This window comes from Calidris pugnax, unplaced genomic scaffold (genome assembly GCF_001431845.1).
Source record: "Calidris pugnax isolate Ruff unplaced genomic scaffold, ASM143184v1 scaffold20, whole genome shotgun sequence".
In the NCBI taxonomy this organism is placed as follows: Eukaryota; Metazoa; Chordata; class Aves; order Charadriiformes; family Scolopacidae; genus Calidris; species Calidris pugnax.
In genome coordinates, this window is record NW_015094510.1 from 26654079 (window position 1) to 26672795 (window position 18717).

At 36.7% G+C, this 18717-nt stretch overlaps 1 protein-coding gene across 1 annotated transcript in view; it reads left to right on the forward strand.

Moving 5' to 3' along the window:
• XPO4 (exportin 4) overlaps positions 1-18717 on the forward strand; it is a 62747-nt gene that overhangs the window by 28236 nt on the left and 15794 nt on the right. Inside the window, exons 7-16 of the mRNA XM_014966065.1 lie at positions 785-942; positions 1214-1388; positions 6744-6920; positions 9072-9214; positions 9339-9484; positions 12099-12276; positions 13942-14101; positions 15775-15944; positions 16921-17095; positions 18199-18492. Of these exons, the coding sequence (XP_014821551.1) occupies positions 785-942; positions 1214-1388; positions 6744-6920; positions 9072-9214; positions 9339-9484; positions 12099-12276; positions 13942-14101; positions 15775-15944; positions 16921-17095; positions 18199-18492 (1776 nt within the window). The remainder of the gene's footprint in view (positions 1-784; positions 943-1213; positions 1389-6743; positions 6921-9071; positions 9215-9338; positions 9485-12098; positions 12277-13941; positions 14102-15774; positions 15945-16920; positions 17096-18198; positions 18493-18717) is intronic.

Below are 18717 nucleotides of genomic sequence, written 5' to 3' on the forward strand. Positions count from 1 at the left end.
AGTCTTTTAACACTTTTATGTATAATATTGTTGAAATAATTTTAACCAAATTTGCTTCTGGACGAAAAAGCTACACTGTATTTATTTATTTGCTAAATCTTATGCGGAAAAAATAGGCAGCACGTGCATAAGAAAATTCTTAAAATCCGTACTTGATAATTAAAGTGTGTTTGCTAGGGCATGATTACTGACAGAAGATTTGAATCTAGAATGTCTCACCAGCAGAAGTGATGACATAACAGTTCACAGAAATGTGGGCAGATTACTGCTGGCCTTGTATAATGCTACGGGTGTTGCCAAGGAAGTGATGCATTCATTTTTGTATATGTCTTCAGTGTTTACCTCTGCTGAAGAAGCATCTACATAATCTTGATTGAACTTGTTGACTAACTTTAGCAAGACTCCATAGCCTAGGCATAGTTAGCATAATAGAGATGACTGTCATTATTGCTGTTTTTAGAAGGAGCAGTATGTCTGACGGGCTGGCATCTGTTTCTCTCTTTAAGACATAACATTCAGTAGACAGTTCAATTTTCAACATGTAGGTGAGACTTAACTAAACGTTAGTTTCAGTGAGTTAATTCAAGGCTTGCGATTTTGTGAGCTGAGTCATGATCTTGACATTTACTATGGTTTAGAGAGTTGTAGAAACCCTCGCATTTCAGACTGAATGGAAGTTATAGTAAGCTTTTTTTGGTGTGTGCTCTTTTGGGTTGAGAGCCATGTGACTGTTGTAAGAACACCCTATTTTCCGTGTATTATTAACCATCTCACTTCCTGAAAGGTACATCGGAAAATCCGAGAAGATACAGATATGGCCCAAGATTCATTACAGTGTCTGGCACAGCTGGCGTCTTTGCACGGGCCGGTCTTTCCTGATGAAGGTTCACAAGTTGATTACCTGGCACACTTCATTGAGGGATTACTGAACACTATCAATGGGTACGTATGTCTGCTCTCTAAATTTAGATGGCATCTTTTAATCTTTAGTTTGGAGCGTAACGTATCTGCGTGGAGAACTGGTATGGCTTGCTTATTTCTGGGTACAATTTGTGCTTACTGCTGGATTACTGCAATTAAGGAAAGGCAGTTTAAAGTAGATGGTGCTTAAGTAATGTGAGATAGATTTATTGATAGAAAATGTATCAACAAATCAATTAACTTTTAGCATTTTTCTCAACGGCAAAAAACTGACTGCTATTTCCATCTGTAGAATTGAAATAGAAGACTCTGAAGCAGTGGGAATTTCCAGTATAATCAGCAACCTGATAACTGTATTTCCTCGCAATATTTTAACTGCCATTCCAAACGAACTTTTCTCTTCATTTGTTAACTGCCTCGCACACCTCACTTGTTCTTTTGGAAGAAGTGCTGCCTTGGAAGAAGTGGTAAGTATCCACTCTGAAATAGTACGTAGTCTTTTTTATTTTTTCTGTTTTTTCTCTATTTCTGATAACCATAAGCAACATGAGAATTTGACTGTTTTCTTAATAACTGTTGTGAATTCAGTGGTATTTTTCTAGATATTTCTGAAATCACATCTGAGAGGGTTTTCTTTTTGTTTTAAACAGCATAATGAACATAGACACACACTATGTGCATCTTTCAGACTTTGTTTTGATTTAAAGCAGTTGTCTCATATTTTCCTTGTAAAAAAGAAGGATTCATTTAAAAATATTATAAGTCTTTAAAATATTGCTGACTTGCTCTTGTAGGACTTCTCTGAAAACTGTTGTAGATAATGAACGAGCAACACTCCTGAAAGCTTAAATGACTATGTGAACATATGGACAGACTGAAACTTAACTGCTGTCAAGAGTTCTGAGTCAGGAACTTCTGTTTTAAGTGAATGTAGCTGTTAAGACCTGTTGTTAACCCCATACTTCTGAGCTGTTCAAATCAGCCCTTCATGGCTGACACAGTTCAAATGGTGATTCTGTGTACAAATCTAGCACAGGAATTCAGAGGATTTTCTTTTTTTTCCTGTTTGTTTACTTCTTTAAAACGTTTTGGTTGTAACATTAAAAAGCAGTTGGAACAGTCTAAGTCTTCTGCTTCTAAAAAACTAGTAAGACCACCTAGTATAAGGAAAAAAGCCTGTAAGAATAAAGACAAAAGATGTTGCGCTTTAGTTATTTATGTGCAGTAGCTGTTGATTTTAAATGGAACTATCAAGAAATTAGCCAATATTTACCCATTATCATTAAAAGTATGAATTTTTACCAGTTTTGCTATATTGACTGGGCTTAATTACCCAAGTTTGAATAATTATAGAAGTATTCGGTTATAAAGTTGATGGATGTGTTTCTTCACCAGAGGTCATGGGTGTCTTAATTACCATTCATTGCAAAGCATTAGATCATGTCTTTGCTGCAAGGTTAAGATGTATTATGTTTGGCCCAGCACTCACCTAAACTTTCAGGTGTGCTCATGTCTTAATCAAAAAATTGGTGATTAAATTTAGAATCTAAAATACAGCTACTTTCCAAACCTTATTGCTCAAAACTTGTGCTGCTTTTGAGATTTTCTAATAGAACATTGACCATATGTTCTGGTGCTCACCAGCACATTTAGGAATGGTCCTGAAGCCTTTATAGAAAAGATTCAGCAAAACCATAGGCACTTATTTAAATTAAAGGAACTAAAGGGATGTTGTTTCCTCAATTAGCCTCCTGTTACTTGAGAGCTAGAATATACAACCATGTTTAAGGAAAACAGTGCTCAAAGTAATGCCATTCAAAACACTTTGTCTCGCAGCAAAAGTTTACGGTAGCTTGTACCACAGTCTGGTACAAAGTTTGTTTTGGAAATGACTGGCCAGTGACACCCAGTAAACTGTGGCTGCCTACACTTAGATAATCCCATAGCTTCAGCTGAAGAAAGTCATTTTAGTATTAAACTTAAATGTTCTCAGACTCAGCAACAGCAGAAAGAGAGAATGCAAGAATTTTTTTGGTTTTTTTTCAGAGAGTGTTTTCTCACTCTCCTTGAATCTTTAAATCATTCTGTGGAAGGAGAAACATTACACTTCAATCCCTTCCAATCTGTCGTAGCTCTTACAGATACCTCAACTTCATGCTGTTTCTGTGATTTCCAGGATGATCCAGAATTCTGTGCTTACAGGCCTTAAAAAAAAAAATAATTCTTATACCTTAACAGCGTGTCAGCAGTAAGGGACGCTACCGAGATTTTTAAGTTATTGCTGACTTAGTCCAGACGGTGTAATAATACTGTGTGCTGTGCCTGTAGAAATGCTGCTCTGCATCCCTGAAAACAATCTTTTGGCTTAGGATTCTCATAGTCGTGGTTAATGTGTTTACTGAGCTTCTTGTTCAGGCTGCTTGCAGTGACACCTTCTGTGAGCTCATGTGCTGTATGTAATTAAGAGTTTTTAAAAGATAAAATACTGTGTGCGTTTGGCTCAGCAGAGGCCCCAGATAATATCCCTGGAACTCTTCAGAAATCCAAAGTGCAGCAGAATGCAGGCAGGCGGACTCCTTAAGCTTTGCTGGTCAGAAAAGCTGTTTTTCCCCACATTTCTGCCAGCAGAACATTTCATGTGAACGTTGCAGAAGCCCTGTCAGGCACAGGGAACCTACTCAGCTGAAAACCTGCTATGGAAACAGTGAAAATTGGGACGTCCTGAACCACAATTTGCAAACCACTTCAAAGCAACTAACACTGATTTTCAACCAAGGTGGGAGGGGTGGGGGGACACACAATCCCAACATCATGTTCAGATGCTGTTTTACATCAACCTGCATGAGAGATCGGCTGAAGGAAGTTGAAACATTTGCCTGAACAGCTACGTTGGTGGAGGGCAGCAAGCTCCAGCAATGCTGGGGGTTAGTTTATGGTGCGAGTTGGACCAGTAAACTCTTCCTTTAATAGCACTGGATCTGAGAGAAGATGCTTGTCCATAACAATGCTTGCCCTTGCTTAAGTCCTTACGCAGAAGCAGAAATTAAATAGTCCCTCTGAATTACTAAAGAGTATGAACAGGATGTTGGATGAAAAGTCAAATACAAGTTATATCAAAGGCTTCTTTTTCTCAAAATTTATCTTACTGTACTGATCCCATTTCATGATATTTTTTTTTATAAAATACCATGTTATCGGAGAGATCATTCTGAATTTGGTCCTTCCTGCTATGCTTCCAACTCTTTCCAGCTTGTTGCTCCTCGACAAATTTTAGACGTGGTCTTTCTTCAAAGGGTCAGCAGGCTGTGAAGGAAAAAGTACCAATTTTCTTTGTATTTCCCATACTAGAGAAATTAAGCGTCTTTGCTTTCATAGAATCATAGAATAGTTTGGGTTGTAAGGGACCTTTAAAGGTCATCTAGTCCAACCCCCCTGCAATGAGCAGGGACATCTTCAACTCAGTCAGATTGCTCAAAGCCCCACCCACCCTGACCTTGGATGTTTCCAGGGATGGGGCATCTACAGCATCTCTGGGTGGCCTGTTCCAGTGTTTCACCACCCTTGTAAAACGTTTCTTCCTTATATCTAGTCTAAATCTACCCTCTTTTAGTTTAAAATCATTACCCCTTGTCCTATTGCAACACGCACTGTTGAAAAGTTTGTCCCCATCTTTTCCTAGGCCGCCTTTAAGTACTGAAAAGCTGCAATAAGGTCTCCCTGGAGCCCTCTTTACTCTGAACAATTCCGAAAAATCCAAATTCTCTTCATAGGAGAGGTGTTCCAGCCCTCTGATCATCTTTGTGGCCCTCCTTTAGACCCACTTCAGCAGGTCCATGTTCTTCTTCTGTTGGGGACCCCAGAGCTGGACGCAGTACTCCAGGAGGGGTCTGACCAGAGGGGCAGAATCACCTCCTTCCATGGTTCTTTTGAGGCAGTCCAGGGCACAGTTGGCCTTCTGGGCTGGGAGTGCACATTGTTGGATTATGTCCAGCTTTTCATCCACTAGTACCCCCAAGTCCTTCTTGGCAGGGCTGCTCTCAATCCCTTCGTCTCCTACCCTGTAAAATCCTGGAGTTTGCCCCAACCCAAGTGCAGGACCTTGCACATGCCTTGAACTATATGAGGTTCACTCTGGCCCATTTCTCAAGCTTGTCCAGGTTGCTGTGGATGGCTTTGACTTTACTGGTTGCATCCTGCCTCTCCTGAAGATCTGTGTTCTGAACTGGGCTCTGCTGTTACTTCTGTTGGATCCATCAGAACGATTCAGCTTCCCAGTCTACAGCATGTCAATTAGTTTACCTGTATGACATCTTTGATAGCCCAGCTGTAGCTAATCTGAAATAAGGACTGAGAATTTTTAGTGAGGTTCCTTTGTGTGTTCAATCTGGATAAACTCTTTCTACTATTTGCACATATGCTTTATGGAGGCACTTATTAATCCTCACTTCCTTATGAGAATACCTTAAAGTGTTAAAAATATTTTTTTTCCACGGCATTAACTTCTGTATTACCTTCTCAAATAAATGAATTGGATAGATTTGGGTTCTTTTGTTGTACATAAAAAGACATGTCTGTGTATTGGTTTATGCTCTGGATTCTTTCAAATTAATCAAAGTTATATGTAAGTTATGTACATAAATATATTACACACACATCAAAATATTTCAGGATGGAATGATCGCCTATAAATCCCTGAGTCCTTTAGCCAAGTTTTAAAAAGACATGTTGTGGTGTTCATCCTAAATTTGTGGCTTGTGTTAGTGCTGAATACAATTTTGTCTCTCTTATTGTCATCTTCACTTTTGTTTTTCACAATTGTATCACAGTGTGCCATATTTTAACTTCTGTAAATATGACCAGCTTGGACTTATAAAATAATGCTGTGAAGATATTTTGAAATGCTTCCAAGTGATACCAGTTTTTCCTCTTAATCAGTCATCCAGCCAGTGTTTTCTTTTCCTTGTCTGTTCATACAGCCATGTTTGTAACTTCACTGAAAGTCAGGAATTCTTCTGTCTGGAGCATGATTAAGGCCTTAATATCCCTTTATTTCATCAAGGAATCATTTTACTAAGCTCTGCTGTCTCAAAGTAACTGTTGTGAGCTTGAGAAGAACTTGAGAAGACTTCTTAAAGGAAAGAAATGTCCTGCTTTAGCCGCATGTACATCCATACAGTCACGTTTAAGTTATTTGAAGTTGGATATATTTACTAAAGTTCAAATTTTTGCATCAAATCAAAAAGCTGATAGGTACATTAAAAATACTTTTATAAAAGAAATGACCTCTTTGCTATCTGGGTTCTTCAGTTTGCTTGTAACCCAGGAGTTTGTTTTTCAGATATGTTATTTCCTTTTGCAACTACGTCGAAACACATGTGAATAACTAAAACCAAGACGCATTACTTGAAATGCTCTCAGCAATTGGAGGTGCAGGCTTATTCTTTGGAATTCCACTTTTTTTTGTTTGCTCATAGAATGAGAAGTTTGGCATCTTTGGGGTAAAAGCTCAGTAGGTAATTTTGCATTAAAGGCTTAGTTTAAGACTCTTGGTTTTGAACATCAGGTGAAGAGAAATAGCTAAACACCTCGACAGTTTTTTAAAGCCTGTCAAGCATGAAAGCTCTGCTGACCTTTTTGATGAGTTGCCTCAGTTCATTCTGATATTTTCTTGGTTATCCTTAGATGGGATTTGTGCCTGATTTTTTTTTTTTTAATTGTTTCAACATGAGAAGAACATCTGTTAAATAGTAATGAATATAAGTATGTTCCTCTGGTTTAGTTTAGGAATGAGATTTTTGTTTTGTTTCTTTCATCTCTTACAGCTTGACAAAGATGACATGGTCTATATGGAAGCGTATGATAAGTTGCTGGAATCTTGGCTTACTTTGGTACAAGATGACAAACATTTCCATAAAGGTTTCTTTACCCAACATGCTGTTCAGGTCTTCAATTCCTACATTCAGTGCCATCTAGCTGCTCCTGATGGTACAAGGAATTTGGTAAGCCCTCGTTCTAGTAGTTCTTGATGATATATAGTGACGAGCCCATATCTTTTGGTGTGTACTGTACTAGCTCCCTTGAGCTACATAATATAGAATTACTATTTGTGACTTTGGAAATGAAAAATTTACCAAGTCTGTTACTCAGTAGACATTTTTCAGTCTGTTTCTCTCATTCTGAAGAGCAAATAAAGGACTACAGAGTCGGAAATCACTTTAAAAAAAAAAAAAAAACCAAAACAGAAAAAAGTAAACCTGTTACTCAAATCAACACACATCTTACTGTTGTTCGCACAAAAGCAGTGACTAAACTTTTGACCCTCCTTCTCTGGACTCGGGTCCCAGTTAAAATCCCCAATGAAATCGGAAGCCTTTTATACAGTTGTTACCTCTCATACACTATTTTCAAAGTATACTTTTGAAGTATAATTGACATGCATAAATGAAAAAATGTAGAACGACTGTGCTCAGACTAGAAGAAACTTGCAATATTATCTGGTTCTTCTGGATAAAAGGAATTCCCAACTGAATTTTTGAGGTGATTGTCCTAAAGAAAACCTGAAAGTACCTCAGGTATCTCTTGAACCACTGAGAAAGCAGATCAGTCTTTTTCCCAGGGGCCTGGTTCTTGCTAAAAGAGATATTTTTTTTTACAGCAAGTTGGATGTAGATGTTGGATGAATTAATTACTGTATACATTCAATTAAATAACTGTATAAAATCTCCCTTTAATTTGATGCTGTGCAAAGATCTCTGAGATACCTCATTCTGAAAAGCACTATATAAAACTTAATTCTGCTATCTCAATATGTAACAGATGGTAATAACAGTGCCAAAACAGAGAGAAATATTTCACAAGAGAACTCTGAATTCATATCAGGCGGTCTTGACATAACTTGTATACACAGGTTAATTCATGTCATTCTGTGAGATAAGTCATTTATCCCATGGGTAACCTTTTAAAAGCCACAGCTGGCATTTTAGAATGCTTCTTGTTCCATATCAAAGCAGTAACAGGAACTTTCAGTCTCTGCTTTGAGAGCAGAGGCTCACCCTTCAGTAAACAGCTGCAACTTTGAAGTTGCCAAAAGAGAATGATTTGCTGGGTTACATAAAGAAAAGATGGGTTAAAAGCACTTTGGATAAGTGTGTGTGTGGATTCGGTTTTCCAGAGCCTTTATAGAAATAAAGCATAGTGATAGCTTTCTGTCACTTGTACTGTACTTTGTTAGTTGAGTAAATTTTATGATTCTTTAAATAAAGTTTTTTTAAAAGCATTTTTAACATCGATACTTAGTTTCTACATATCATGGTTCATCTCTTCAAGGAGTAAGATCTGATTATTATTGAAGTAGTTTTATAATGCAGCCAAGATAAGCTTTGAGAAGTCAAACAGTGCAGCTTCTGTGTCAGCAAGAAACAGAACGGAGATGACGATGATGATTATTATTAGTCTTCTGTTTTCCTGAAGTTATAGCATTTGCTTTTTAAAGCTTTTTCCCCTCAAAAAATGAGTTATGGAAAATCTTTACTGAATGAGGCGATTTTCATTTAATCATGAAAAATACTACTTATATGTGATTTATGTCGGATCTCAGACAACTGAGAGCAATATCTTTGATTAAGAGTAGGGGAAAGCATGGAAGTTTCAGTATTTAAAATGGTTCTTGGTTTGCCATATATGTGATTTGAAATGCAAATACACTTCAAATAATCTTCTGACCACAGGGTTTGCAGACCAGCTCTGTGAGCCAGAGTCATTCAGTACCTTATATCAAGCTTCCAGCAGTGGATGCTCAACAGACCTGATTTATATACCCTGTGGTGTAAAGAAGCCGTTTTGCTATTGTCCAGCCTGTGCTTATACTATTAATAACAAGTATCAATTTTCATCATTCTTATACTCACCTGTTTTCACAACCAGTGATTCATATTTGCTAATCAGTTTGTGAAATGCTGATTTTAAAACAATGTGAAGCCATATTTACTCCTGTGTTTAACTCTTCTGCATCTAATTTAGTACGAATCTGTTCATCCATGCAAAGTACCTTGAAAAACAAAGCCGAAATAATGTAGAAAATTGTGGTGATGATAAAACTTAACAAGTATAGCACTAACTGGTTGCTTCTAATTTTGTTGAAATAACCAAAGACTGCCAATGGTGTGGCCTCTCGGGAGGAAGAAGAGATAAGTGAACTGCAGGAAGATGACAGAGACCAGTTCTGTGACCAGTTGGCCAGCGTAGGCATGCTGGGGAGAATTGCTGCGGAACACTGTATACCTCTTCTTACAAGGTATCAAAAAAAAAAAAAAAATAGTCATGCACGCTACTCATTGAAGCCACCACGTATGAAAAAGCCTGATGTTGCCAAAACAATTTAAAACCAGTGAAGTTATTTTATTGTTATTTGTTCACAGTTTATTAGAAGACCGAGTGACAAGGCTCCATGGTCAGTTGCAAAGACATCAGCAGCAGTTACTTGCCTCACCAGCATCAGGCTCAATTGACAATAAAGTGCTTGATGACCTGTACGAGGATATTCATTGGCTTATTTTAGTCACAGGTTAGTGAACAGCTTTAAGTAAGTATTATTTTGGTATTCTTATTGCAGCTGAAACACCTCAGGAGAAAAAATATCCCTCTGTATCAGCTACTCTTAGTCTTAACTGATTATATAACTGACTATAAACTTTATCCTTTATGACTATATAACTGACTATAACTGACTATAAACTTTATCCTTTATGATGCTTTCATCTTACACTACTCACAAAATCTTTGTTTTCCTTTTATCTGCCTTGAGTAATATGAACATTATCTTTAAAAGATTGATGAAACCTTTACATGAAGTAATGTCCTTTGGAAATTCCCACAACTAATTTTGTAACAGATTTTTTGAGAGATGTTACCAGTCAGTGTATTCAAGAAATTAGTCTGCTCGTGATACCAGTTGTATTGTCTGGGGGCACATGGCTTTATAAGGGAATCAGCATGAGATGAGGATAACGGTATTACTCAGTAGGGGCAGAGAATCAATTAAGTTCCAGAATTGCTCATTGCTAATGATGGTGTCCTGGCATTTTGTTGTTTCAGGGAAGTTGAACTTGGAAACTTTTGGGGTTTGATTTTTAGAAGGAACTATATTACATCTGTTTGCAAAACATAATAATCAAGCAGCGTCTGTACTTCGTTAGGAGAGATGTATACTTTATGAAATATTTTGTGGAATCTTTTTAAACATCTGATGTTGTAGTCACTCTCAGATGTTGACCTGAATATGTTTATAATATTTTTCTATCATTGTGGGATGGAGTTTGTATTTGTAGCTCACAGATGGTTATGGGATCAGACACTGAAAACTATGACTAAAGCTGGAATTAATATTAATTATCTGGACACCAGAGCCAGAGTATTGTATAAAAACCCATGCTTCACCTAATCTGCAGTTTTTCCTATGCAAAGAAAACTTTATTACAGAATACGTACTTGGTGTTTTAAAGCCTCTGACATATTGAAATATTAGCAGAAGTCTCAAACAAGATGGACTTGGTGGGGAAGCTGTAAAATAAAGGACTTTTAAAATCACTAACAGAATAAGAAAAAGGTGACCAAAAAATGTTGGTTTGGGTTTTTTTGTTTTGGTTTCCCCTCAATAGTTGAATTGACTGTAGTACATGAAGCAAAGCTTATCTCTTTTTGTTATCATTATTTGTTTTTTAATTTGGTGGTTTCTTTTCCAGTCTTGGTTTCCCTGTCACTTTAGGTTCTTCTCTACTGAATGTCTTTAAGGATTCTAAAGTTAATGTATACATTAAAGTTTAAACAGTGTTAGTCAGGGTTTGTATAAACATTTCATTCTGGTGTGATGTCTGCTGTTAAGCCACTGGTTTCTCTAATCAACAAGCCATAAGTTAACCTAGGGTAGAAAGTTGTGATCACTCTTTCTTTTTTAATGTAAGGCTACGATGCTTTCATCTTACACTACTCACAAAATCTTTGTTTTCCTTTTATCTGCCTTGAGTAATATGAACATTATCTTTAAAAGATTGATGAAACCTTTACATGAAGTAATGTCCTTTGGAAATTCCCACAACTAATTTTGTAACAGATTTTTTGAGAGATGTTACCAGTCAGTGTATTCAAGAAATTAGTCTGCTCGTGATACCAGTTGTATTGTCTGGGGGCACATGGCTTTATAAGGGAATCAGCATGAGATGAGGATAACGGTATTACTCAGTAGGGGCAGAGAATCAATTAAGTTCCAGAATTGCTCATTGCTAATGATGGTGTCCTGGCATTTTGTTGTTTCAGGGAAGTTGAACTTGGAAACTTTTGGGGTTTGATTTTTAGAAGGAACTATATTACATCTGTTTGCAAAACATAATAATCAAGCAGCGTCTGTACTTCGTTAGGAGAGATGTATACTTTATGAAATATTTTGTGGAATCTTTTTAAACATCTGATGTTGTAGTCACTCTCAGATGTTGACCTGAATATGTTTATAATATTTTTCTATCATTGTGGGATGGAGTTTGTATTTGTAGCTCACAGATGGTTATGGGATCAGACACTGAAAACTATGACTAAAGCTGGAATTAATATTAATTATCTGGACACCAGAGCCAGAGTATTGTATAAAAACCCATGCTTCACCTAATCTGCAGTTTTTCCTATGCAAAGAAAACTTTATTACAGAATACGTACTTGGTGTTTTAAAGCCTCTGACATATTGAAATATTAGCAGAAGTCTCAAACAAGATGGACTTGGTGGGGAAGCTGTAAAATAAAGGACTTTTAAAATCACTAACAGAATAAGAAAAAGGTGACCAAAAAATGTTGGTTTGGGTTTTTTTGTTTTGGTTTCCCCTCAATAGTTGAATTGACTGTAGTACATGAAGCAAAGCTTATCTCTTTTTGTTATTATTATTTGTTTTTTAATTTGGTGGTTTCTTTTCCAGTCTTGGTTTCCTTGTCACTTTAGGTTCTTCTCTACTGAATGTCTTTAAGGATTCTAAAGTTAATGTATACATTAAAGTTTAAACAGTGTTAGTCAGGGTTTGTATAAACATTTCATTCTGGTGTGATGTCTGCTGTTAAGCCACTGGTTTCTCTAATCAACAAGCCATAAGTTAACCTAGGGTAGAAAGTTGTGATCACTCTTTCTTTTTTAATGTAAGGCTACCTCTTGGCTAATGATACTCAGGGAGAGACTCCGCTAATACCTCCAGAAGTAATGGAATACTCCATTAAACATTCAGCTGAGGTTGACATCAACACAACACTTCAGATTCTGGGATCGCCAGGAGAAAAGGCCTCTTCCATCCCAGGGTACAACAGAACTGATTCTGTAATTAGGTAAGGATGCATCTTGTGCTTTTAAGTATGTTAAATGCTTTTTCACAGAAATAGAAGTGAGAATATGAGTGGAGTTCTGTGAACTTGGAAAGTAAGAAAGCAATATGTGCACAGTGAACATTGGAAAAGAAATGTCTCTTAACTAGTATTAAAGTAAGGACAAATAATTTATAAGAATGGTTTTGTAACAGCCATATTAAGGCAATGCTATAGAAGATAAGAAAAGATGAAGCGACTTTTTCCAGGGTAAAGAAAGGCCGGGTAAATAACAGATGATATTTCAAGCCAAGATGATCCAGGGGAGGACTGAGAAGAAAAATGAAAGTAAGACATCAAAATAGATAAAACTGAGTTCAGGAAGGCTGAAATGACTAGATTGATGTAATAGTCTTCACAGAAGACATGAGCCAAGTCTTGGAAATAAATAGAAATGTTTTTATATCTCTACTGGAGACCTATCTTTAATCCGCTTGTTAAAGAAAATCTTTAAAATTACTTAAATTATTAAAAGGTTGATAGACCAAAATCTTTAGATAATGTACTCTATACTCTGTAATTCATTCAGCACATGTACAGCTTTAAGCAAATGCTTTTCAGAGCATCAGTGAGCTTGTCTACTTTGAACGTGAGTTACTGCCCAAGCTTGGCAGTAGCAGCTCAACTGGTCCTTGGTGCAGGAGGAATTGTTGTCACTTACGTCCATGTATCACCATTAGCCTGTAAAAGGACCACGAGAAGGGATGCTCACAAAGGACTCCTCAATTTGAATCCTCACACTTCAGAAGATTGAATTCCACTTTTAATAGACATGGAAGATTTTTTTACCCCAGATCAGTTGTTGTCTAATTAAAATTTTCTTCTTCTGTAAGAGGGTAGAAAGAAATGGATCTTCATTAGCAGTGATGGGCCTAACTTCTAGAAGTTTGAATACTGCTCACAGATACTGTTGGCAGCTTCAAAAAGTGGTCGCCAAACAAGATTTCTTGATGCAGTGTCTCAGTGGTGATGGGAATAAAAAGAGATTTGAGGCTCTCTGACAATAGTTCTGAAACATCTTCAAGAAACAGACCACTGTCAACTCCTAAATTCCTTGTGCGCTATCACGTTCTTACCAAATTTAATGGATGTACTACAAAAGTAGTTTTATGGATGGATTGTACTAACACAATCACCAGGTCATCTGCTCTTTCAGACTATTTCTCTGCAGTAAGGAAAGAGAGAGAAATAACTGGTCATTTCTGCATTTGTTCTTAAGTATGCATCATGCTGCAGAAGCTGCACAATTAGGACCCACTTGGTCACTTGATGGTGCAAGGAAGGGAGAATCAGTTTTACTCCAAGTAGCAGTCCATTTGTCTTCATACTCTCGATGTCAGAATGCTTGTGAGGCTTCTTTGTTTCAGTAATTTTGATGTCAAAGATAGAAACTCTAACCTTTAATGTGTATTCTGACTTCCTGGAGGATATTTGCTGGTCTATCCTATCTGTCTCTCCTTGCCTTTAAAGAAACAATAAATTCAGGTGCTTTTTACTTCATTAGAGTTGAACTGCCTTGTGCTATCCTATTCCTTCTGTCATATTTAATGAAAAAATGAAAGCGTTTGCTAGTCACATTGCTTCTCCAAAAACCACTCTCGACATCCTCTTTGTATGTTAAATCCGCAGGTTGTTATCTGCTATTTTAAGAGTGTCAGAAGTAGAATCTAGAGCAATAAGGGCAAATCTAACGCATCTCCTGAGCCCCCAGATGGGGAAAGATATTGTGTGGTTCCTCAAGCGCTGGGCAAAGACTTACCTCCTAGTAGATGAAAAGCTGTATGATCAGGTAAGGATATAATTCTTATGAATTAATTGGTGAGTATTAGCAATAACATTATCCTGTGAATGCAGATGTCGGTGTAGCTATTTTAAAGCGCAATGATAAATCATTTTTAATGTTAAATGGGTTGTAGTTTATTTTTTAATTTCTTTGAAAATTGATGTTTTCTTCAGCTTTTTCATTAGAAATATAAGTTGTTAGGAGACCTTTCTTGCACGTTTTGGTGCAAATATGAATTTTTTTTTACTTTTTTTTTTGGTAGCCATTGCCCTAGCAGAATAGCATAGTGTGCTTTCAGGCTGCATAGTGGGTGAAACTCAGCAATTTTATAAGCTACTTCTCACTATCCATCAGATCTTGCAGTTCATCTCTAATACAGTGGTTGCCCTTGATGGATGATTTAGTGAGTAACCTGGTCATGATTCCGAATTAGATATTTAACACCATCACAAGGTAGTATACATCAGCTAATGTCATGCTACTTTCTCTCCTCCCCCCGTTCTCATATGTTCTCATTGTATACATCATGATTTCAATGGTGTATTCTTTGTAAAGGGCAACTTCTTATCATGTTTGGACAGCACTAATCACAATTAGACCTTGATCCTGATTTTGCTTATAGAACTAACTGTAATCCAGCGAGCTGACGGAGGCCCTCAGCCTGAGGAGGTCCTGTTGCCTCTAACTTTTGAGAAGGAAGCCTCTTCCTCCTCCCCTTTATTTCCACTACTGAAGCAACTAAGAATACTAACGCTTCAGGAGGCCCCTCCTTAACAAAAATAGGCATACCAAAGACTTGTCAATATTTGGAGTCATATTGTTCAGCTTGTACTTACAGTGGAGCTAAGAATTTGTGAAGCTGCCAGTCAGGGAAGAGTTGGAGAGCATGTAAGGAGGAGATCCACATAAGAAACAATGTGAAGAGACAAAATAGAGTATCTAGGAAACGCACACGTCTAGTTTGTGTTGACATGTGAAATGATTGAAACTTCTATTTAAACCTTATGCTCAGTTGCATATACGTTTTGAGTTTTAAAGTTAGAAGTGTTAGCAGTGTGCTGACAGGAAGCCCCTGCACAATTATTATAAAATCCTTGGACTTCACTTTTGAGAAACTTTTTTTAAAGATAGGAGAAGAGGCAACTTCAAGGAAGTGTATTTTAATATGCCAGGTCCAGAAAGTGACATCTTTCCTAAAAGATGTATAGACTGAAGGAACAATCTGCAGAAAGCGGGTGTAGAAAAATTACAATGAATATAATTTTTTTAACAAGATTCAATCTAGATCAACACCTAGGCTTATTTCTAATGATTTTTATCACTAACTTTTGAGAAATTTTGTTGTAAATTCATGAAAACACTTTTGGGAGATGATTTTGGGATCTTGTAAATTTTAAAGCTTTTGAACTTTCATTTGCATTAAAAGCTAGACGTATTCAAACCTGATTTTTGTAATGAGATTGAAACTTTTCTTTGTTTTAGGTGTTGTGCTTAAAATTGCAAGATAAATTTGGCAAAGATTTCTCTTTTAGAGTTGTTCTTTGCCTTTGTCTATGTAAGATTTGTGTATTTTAAGTAGGGAAGAAGTGACAGTCTGAAAAGAATTTGCTGACTGATTACCATTCACTTTGGGGTTCTGGCTTCTGTAAAACTCACTCATTTTAATGCTTTTCTTATAGATAAGTCTGCCATTTAGTACAGCATTTGGTGCTGATACAGAGGGTTCCCAGTGGATTGTGGGTTACCTTTTAGAAAAAGTGATCAGTAACCTGGCAGTGTGGAGTTCAGAGCAGGACCTTGCAAATGATACTGTACAACTGCTAGTAACATTAGTGGAAAGGAGAGAGCGGTAAGTTGCTATATCTCTGGAAGTCAAAAAATTTCTTTTGCTTCCTTTAAATTTTTTTGGCCAAAGTAATCCAGATCTAGGGCACTTCATATTCATGTCTCTGTAAGTCAAATTACTTTAGTAATGTACTATAAATGGGGAAAAAAAAAATTGTCTGACGAAGTGAGGAGTGAGACCTAGATTGACAAAACACAATCTAATTTTTATTATTGTTCAGAAGTGCACTCTCCTTCCCCTACCTTTATGCCTCACTCTTAAACAGTGAGAAAGGAAAACTCTCCTGGTCTCCACTCTTATTGCAAGGATTTTTTTTATGGTGGTGTTTATTTTTGTTGAACAAGTTCTTTCGGATTAAGAGTTCAGGTACTGGCTAAGCCAGTATAAAATGTGTGTTGTAAACATAAAAACTTTTTTTAAATATCCAGGATTTCATGGATTCAGACAAATTGCAAAGTTTTCTTTGGTATCACAAACTGTGAAGCAGGAAATTCTTGAATGTTTTTCTTTTGTGAATTGCCGTGCAATTATGCATGCAATCATGCATACACAGTCTGCTGAGAGACTGTTTTGAAGTTTGAGGATTTAAACAACTGAGGAATTTTCTTTAAAAAAAAAAAAATTAAACCCCACGGGAGCTAGATTTGGAATAAACTGCTTATTTTATCATGACATAATGAGACTAAGCTTTTAATCCATGCAATATGTCCATTAACTCTGTGTGTCTGTGTGTGTAAAACTAAAGCACTTCCCTGCTTTTCTCCCATATGAATTGAGCTATTTTCAGAGTATGTACTTTAGAAATCTTAGAGGTGAGGCATTAATAAGATGAAAATCAAAAGGCAATTTAGCCTTAGAATAAAGGAATTACATTTTTTTTTTAAAAAATCTTCTGACAACCTCTAGCAACCTGATACGCTCTGTTCATGTAATTTTGTGAAGTCTTTTCTTTAATTAAACTATTTTTTCCCTCTTCTAGGGCAAACTTAGTTATTCAGTGTGAAAACTGGTGGAATTTAGCTAAACAGTTTGCAAGGCGAAGTCCTCCTCTTCACTATTTGTCCAGTTCTGTGCAGAGAACACTAATGAAAGCTTTAGTTTTAGGAGGTTTTGCTCATATGGATACGGAAACAAAGCAACAATACTGGACAGAGGTAAAGCTATTTTGATGCTTCTCTTAATTTCGTTTTAGCAAGTAATACAAACAAGGTAGTTTAGGGAAATTTATGGTGACACAAAATCCAACTCATATAGACTTTTTTGATTTTGAACATCTAATACTGATAATTTTTAGACTATTCTCTCTTTGAAGGTCAATAGTTGTGTTTCACTCATGGCTGCCAAAAACTGCCTACAACATCACAACCTAAACAGTAACAATTAATAATTACCTGGAAGACTCGTGAAGCGGCCAGTGTAGCAGTACGCTTGAATGAGACCATTAGCAAAGGTTAAGCATTTCCTTTGGAACTGTGTAATTTCTTCCTTTTAATGTAATTTGTTGGTGTTATGAATTATTCAATTATTCACTTAATGACAGGAACTGAAAAGTTAATGTGGAACATAATGAAGAGCCTTGACCAGCTTTTTGTGCCCTGGCTCCATTAAAGCTCAGATATTTCATACCAGTAAGGTTGGTGCTAGAAAGTAGCTGAGATGTGGTCAGTGAGCACTGCAGGAGTTTGTAAAGCATTGTCCTTCTAGAGAAACTTGCTTTTATTTGCAGAGGGAAGAAATTAGTGATTGAAGGAAAGACTACGGGAAGTAATTGGCCAAAACATCTAACTGGTTTTTATGGAAGTTTCTAAATTGGTTCCAGACACTGCGGATTACAAAAGAGATTGCGTTACTGAGAATCATAACATGACAAAGATAATTGTGAACATGAATCTTAATTAACGCTTTCGTTGATGAACTGTAACATGTTTTTCCCCTAATACTGAATTTGGAAGAGTATGAAATACTGAGAGCCAGAGAAAGTCATTGTTATTTGTTTAAAGACTACAAAATAGCATAAGATATTTATGGAGGTGCTCGTTTTGAAACCAGCCTGCAGGTGGTGATGGATATTGAGAATCACTAATCACTGCCACTTCAGCTTATGTTAATGTCACAGATAATAACATAACTGGGCTGTTGGAAACTGGAAGAGATTGATTCTTGTCCTGCCGTGCCACAGGCAACCTATGAGCTTGCTAAATAAACCTCACATCTCATGTATGCTTATCTTAATGTGACTTTTCTAAAAAATTTTCAGGTTCTTCAGCCACTTCAGCAGCGGTTCTTGAATGTGATAAACCAAGAAAACTTTCAGCAGATCTGTCAGGAGGAGGAAGTGAAACAGGAAATCACTGCTACATTAGAAGCACTCTGTGGCATTGCTGAGGCTACCCAGATTGATAACGTAGCAATTCTCTTCAATTTCCTAATGGACTTCCTGAATAATTGCATCGGATTAATGGAAGTATACAAAAACACACCAGAGACTGTTAATCTCATAATAGAAGTCTTTGTTGAAGTTGCACATAAACAGATTTGCTATCTTGGAGAGGTAAATAGAAAGGAAAGGGGAAGGAGGGACGTGTGTATGTGTATGTGTGTATACAGTGCTATCCCTTCAACAAAATAAAGGATAGTGATTTTTAGATTCTATAGAGAAAGAAAGGCTATATGGTCACATCTGTTAGAGGAATTCCTTTGTTTGAAAACATACACTTACAAAGATTAAAAGCAGAAGGTCTAGACTGTTCTTACACTAATAAATTTACCCATAATT